Source organism: Vigna unguiculata, chromosome 4 (assembly GCF_037176805.1).
Source record: "Vigna unguiculata cultivar grain cowpea cultivar isolate G323 ecotype 2 chromosome 4, ASM3717680v1, whole genome shotgun sequence".
Classification (NCBI taxonomy): Eukaryota; Viridiplantae; Streptophyta; class Magnoliopsida; order Fabales; family Fabaceae; genus Vigna; species Vigna unguiculata.
Window position 1 is genome coordinate 25,281,452 of NC_140795.1, and position 5,743 is coordinate 25,287,194.

General features: G+C 51.7%; 1 protein-coding gene across 1 annotated transcript; it reads left to right on the forward strand.

Moving 5' to 3' along the window:
• The first annotated feature begins 950 nt into the window (after positions 1–950).
• LOC146886967 (uncharacterized) lies at positions 951–5,498 on the forward strand. The gene is made up of 3 exons (XM_085671956.1): positions 951–1,873; positions 2,019–5,360; positions 5,495–5,498. Exons 1-3 carry the CDS (start codon positions 951–953, stop codon positions 5,496–5,498), a joined length of 4,269 nt encoding a protein of 1,422 aa, XP_085528082.1.
• The last annotated feature ends 245 nt before the right edge of the window (positions 5,499–5,743 follow it).

Sequence of the window (5,743 nt, forward strand, 5' to 3'; positions counted from 1 at the left end):
CAAGGACAATCCTTTAAGGATCAACATAGGCTGAAGGAAAAAATATAAACTGCAGAAGGAAGGGAAATTGAAGAAAACGAAAAGGAAGTGTCCCAGCCTAGGTACACGGCACCGAACAGGCACACCAACTGCATGCCAAAGCCCCCTTCCGGCTCATGAAACACCCAACAAGCTGATGACCGCCCACATCGCATTACGCCATGGAAGGTCCCAACCCCTAGTATACGGCCCCCAGCAAAGCCTGGTGGCCGCTTACTCCAAGTCCTGCGGCCGTGTACTCAACCAAAGTCATGCCTGCCACATGCACTACGCCAGACACCCTCCCTAGTATACGGCCCCCAGTAAAGCCTTGTGACCGCTTACTCCAAGTCTTGCGGCCGTTTACTCAACCAAAGACGTGCCAGCCTGCATGCATTACCCAAACACCCTCCCTAGAGCACGGCCCTCGGCGACCACCATACCCCACGTTACAGATGTCTCTCCACCAAAGTAGCTCAGATCCACGACACAACCAGTCAACCCCAAAGATCCTCATAACCGAGTACCGGATACCGCAAACCCCTGAAGGACCCTTTGGTAATTTCCTCCCTAAGATGCACTGGATCCAAGAATAGCCAAAAAGGGGATGATTAGGCCAGAAAGCCCATCCCAAGTAGGACCCATAGGTAAAATAGTATAAATAGCACACTGTTCCATGCATTGATTAAGCATTAAATTATTCAAATACTTTGACATCACCAGTGCTGACTTAGGCATCGGAGTATCTTTTGCAGGTCCCCTGCTCCGCCCTCAGAATTCCCCTGAAGCAATAGAAGAACGACCGAGATCAGCCATCCGTAGCCCTCAAGTGATTTGTGAATTACAACCTTTGGTCCCGTAAGAACATTTGGCGCCCACCGTGGGGCCGAAGAGTACTTCACGGATCCAAGACAACAACCCAAGAAGACAAGATGGTTTCCACAAGAAGCAGGACAGCGGACATCCCCCTCGTGGTCCCAACTGTTGAAGTTGGGGACCCCGGACCAGCATCGGAGATTTCCCGCATTCTGGAGGCCCAAGCCAGGATGCAGCAAGAATTCGCAGAATACAAGAAAAGAAACGCAGATGAAATGGAGGCATTGAGAGAGGAAAATTCTCGCCTTAGGCAGAAGATAGAAGCAGACCAAGCGGTTGGGGAGCCCTACCAACCTCGGTCAAGGGCAGATGTCCCCCCAAACTCAAGGGTCACTGCCCCTCCCCACTCAAGAGTTGACATCCATCCAACTGAAGACGAAAGCGAATACAGGCCCACCGGTCCAACAACAGAGGGTAACTACAGCTCCTTCGCGTCGAAGAGGAATCGCCGCCACCCCTTCATAGATGGGATCACAGAAACTCCCCTACCCCATAAGTGGAAAGCGCCCACCGTGACGTATGATGGCACAACGGACCCAGACGAGTTTGTATCTATTTACACCAACCAAGTGGGGTTATATTCAACGGACGACGCCGTCCTATGTAAATCGTTTTCAGTAGCGCTCAGAGGATCGGCTTTAGAATGGTTCATGAGCCTTCCTCCCTACACCATTGACTCCTTCACCACGCTTACCACCACCTTCACCACCCAGTTCGACACGAGTCGTCGCCACGACCTCACCACAATTGCCCTCCTCAATCTCAAGCAAGAGGAGGGGGAACCTCTCCGAGTTTTTATCGACAGGTTCGGCGCCATAGCCATGAAAATCAAGGACCTCACCCCCAATCTCATATTGATGTACATGATGACCTCCCTCCGGCCGGGACCCTTCGCTGATGAATTAGCAATGCGTCCCCCCATGAGCATGCAGGAGCTTAGGAAAAGAGCAGCCATGTTTATCAGAGTCGAGGACATGAGGCGATACCAAAGTAACACTCAAACTCCCTCAGCACACACCAACATCAGGAAACCTAATAAAGAGCCCCCCCTCGCGCGAACAGAACCGCCCGATGGAGCGAAGACCCGCTAAGTTCTCCAACTACGCTCCCTTGAACGCACCCAGATCTCGCATACTAGATGAAGTGCTGCAGGCCGAACTCATCCCACCGCCCAGGAAGTACCAAAACCCGCCTAATGCGGACCTGAGCAAATACTGCCATTACCATCGCAACAACGGCCATACGACTGATGAATGCGATACCCTGCGAGACAAGATAGAGGAACTCGTGCGAGCTGGGCATCTCAAACATTACATAAGAGAAACCAGGGAAGGCCCACACAGACCTCGGTATGAGAGGAGTAACAATAGGCGAGTCGAGCGACGAACAGACCGACGAACTGAGCGTAGAGAGCCAAGAAGAGAACCCGCAAGAACCCAACACACAGAACAGCGAGCGCCAGCCCAACAACAACCCAGACGAACCGACGATAGACCACCCTTACGCGGAACAATCAACACCATATCTGGTGGGTTTGCCGGAGGAGGGAGGTCATCCTCGTCCAGGAAAAGGCACCTAAGAGCAGTCCAATCAGTACACGCCGTGTCTGGCAGAACGATAAGAAGAATGCCACCCATCACCTTCTCAGACTCAGACTTTCAAGGCACCGACCCCAACCAAGACGACCCCATGGTCATAACCATAGAAGTAGAAAACTTCGCGGTCAAGAAAGTGCTCATCGACCAAGGGAGCTCCGTGGATATCTTATATTGGAAAACTTTCAACAAGCTGCAGATACCCTTAGCCGACCTCACTCCCCATAATGAACAAATATACGATTTCTCAGGCGAAAGGGTCCCAACCAAAGGGTATATCGACCTCCACACAACCTTTGGAGAAGGTAGGCAAACGAAAACCACACCCATTCGCTACCTAGTTGTGGAGGCACACACATCCTACAACATACTTCTGGGAAGACCGTCCATCAACGCCTTGGGAGCCATCGTATCCACCCCGCATCTCGCCATGAAATTCCCATCCTCGCAAGGTGACATAATCACGGTACACGGCGACCAGCGCGCCGCCAGGGAATGCTATATAGCAAGCCTAAAACTTCCCCACCCACCCTTGACAACCCACAATATCGAGCAATCCCAGGACAAAGCAGCCTTAGCAGGCGACGACCTCGACCCAAGAATAAACTCTGAAGCCAGGGTCGAGCCCGTTGGGGACATAAGACACTTCCCCCTCCCACAGCCAAATCGATTCCTCCAAATTGGCACCACCCTCCCCAAAGGAGAAGAGCACCACATCGAAAGCATCCTTACACAGAGCGCCGATCTTTTCGCGTGGTCCGCTGCAGATCTCCCTGGTGTACACCCCAGGATAGCCTCCCACAAATTGTCCATCTTCCCCAACGCCAAACCTGTTTCACAGAAGAAGAGGAAACTTGGAGAAAGCAGAAGACAAGCGGCAATCGAGGAAGCCAATAAACTCAAGCAGGCCGGATTCGTCGGTGAAGCCCAATACACAACCTGGCTAGCAAACGTAGTGCTAGTAAAGAAACCTAGTGGCAAGTGGCGCATGTGCGTCGACTACACAGACCTCAATAAAGCATGCCCAAGAGATGCCTACCCACTTCCTAGCATCGACAGACTAGTCGATGGGGCTGCGGGGCACGCGGTACTTAGTTTCCTGGATGCCTATTCTGGCTACAATCAGATACCGATGGCCGATGAGGACAAGCTTAAAACCGCTTTTATCACCGAGGCGGCCAACCTTTTCTATAAGGTCATGCCTTTTGGCCTCAAGAACGCAGGCGCAACGTACCAACGCCTCATGGATAGAGTTTTTCACCCACTCCTCGGCCGAACAGTGGAAGTTTACGTAGATGATATCATCGTAAAGTCCCCCAACCCCAAGCAGCACTCAGCAGATTTGGCAGAAGTCTTCAAGGCCTTGCGAGCATATAACATCAGACTCAACCCCGAGAAATGTACCTTCGGGGTCGACAGCGGCAAGTTCCTCGGTTTCATGCTCACGCAACGCGGGATCGAGGCCAACCCCGAAAAATGCCAAGCAATAATCGACATGAGAAGTCCCACAAACGTCAAGGAAGTGCAACGCCTAGTGGGCAGGTTAACTGCTATCTCACGTTTTCTCCCCAAGTTGGCCGACAAAACCAAACCAATGATCAAGCTACTAAAGAAGTCAGTCAAGTTCGTTTGGGACGAAACCTGCGAACAAAACTTCAACACCTTGAAACAGCTGCTAACCACCCCCCCAATTCTCACTAAACCAGACCTCAGCCTTCCCCTCGTCATGTACATAGCGACATCTACGGGCGCACTCAGCTCCGCTCTCGTCCAAGAGAAAGACAACACCCAACAACCCATATATTTCACCAGCCGAATCCTCCAGGACCCGGAAACGCGATACCAGATGATTGAAAAAGTAGCCCTCGCGTTGATAACTGCAGCACGACGATTACACCCATACTTTCAGTCCCACACCGTCATCGTCAGAACGGACCACCCTGTGCAAAAAATCCTCCAAAAACCAGATTTGGCAGGTCGGCTATCTTCGTGGGCCATCGAACTGTCCGAATTCAACATCCAATACGAGCCACACGGTCCCATCAAAGCACAATGCTTAGCAGACTTCACCAACGACCTCCAAAGCCACTCATCCACCCAAGACACTTGGTGGACGATGCATGTAGATGGCTCCTCAAACCCCCAAGGTGCCGGCGCAGGAATAGTACTAGAAGGTCCCGGCGACATCCTTGTCGAGCAATCCCTCCGCTTCAATTTCAAAACATCCAACAATCAAGCAGAATACGAAGCCATAATAGCCGGCCTCAATCTAGCACGCGACGTTGGCGCCAAGAAGCTATTTTGCAAAATAGACTCCAAGCTCACAGTGGGGCACCTCAACGGCGACTACCAAGTCAAGGACGCCTTGCTCTCGCAATACTACCACGCGGTAATCGCCCTAATCGAGCACTTCGAGGCTTTCAAGATCGAGCATGTCCCCAGAAGTAACAACACCAGAGTCGACATTCTCTCAAAGCTTGCTAGCACTAAGAAGAAGGGGCGATACAAGTCGCTTTTGCAACACACCCTGAGCATACCCTCCATCGAGCAAACCAGTCAGTGCCTCAACATCACCACAGCCGGCACCTGGATGGAACCTTTTGTCACATACCTAGAAGACGGAACCACCCCGACAAACGAAGACAAAGGATGGACTCGGAAAGCGGCGCGCTATATTTTAGTCGACGGTGAACTATTCAGACGAGGCTTCAGCAGACCCTTGCTCAAGTGCGTCACATGCGAGCAAGCCGAATATGTCATGCAAGAAATACACCAAGGAATTTGTGGCTATCACTCGGGTCCCAAGACCATGGCTGCCAGGATATTGCGAGCTGGCTACTACTGGCCGACAATGGAGGAAGATTGCATCATGTATGTTAGAAAATGCATTCAATGTCAAAAGCACAGCCCCGTGACGCACGTACCCCATGAGGAACTCCACCACATATCCTCACCGTGGCCATTCTCCAAATGGGGAATGGACATCGTCGGCCCTTTCGCACCAGGTAAAGGCCAAGTGAAGTTCCTACTTGTCGCCGTCGATTACTTCTCCAAATGGATCGAGGCAAAACCCCTTGCCACCATAACTGCCAATCAAGTGCAGCATTTTGTCTAGAAGAACATCATATGTCGTTACGGTATCCCTCACACCATCATAACTGACAACGGCCGCTAGTTCATAGACAAAGGCCTCAGCGAATTCTACCGCAACCTGAAAATCACACACATCACCAGTTCTGTCGAGCACCCCCAAA

Excerpts from the sequence above, each read along its gene's own strand:
- LOC146886967 (XM_085671956.1), top strand. The coding sequence starts at position 951 with ATGGTTTCCACAAGAAGCAGGACAGCGGACATCCCCCTCGTGGTCCCA. Across the intron at positions 1,874-2,018 it reads ATCAGAGTCGAGGACATGAG|ATCTCGCATACTAGATGAAG; the intron begins GCGATACCAAAG and ends GAACGCACCCAG.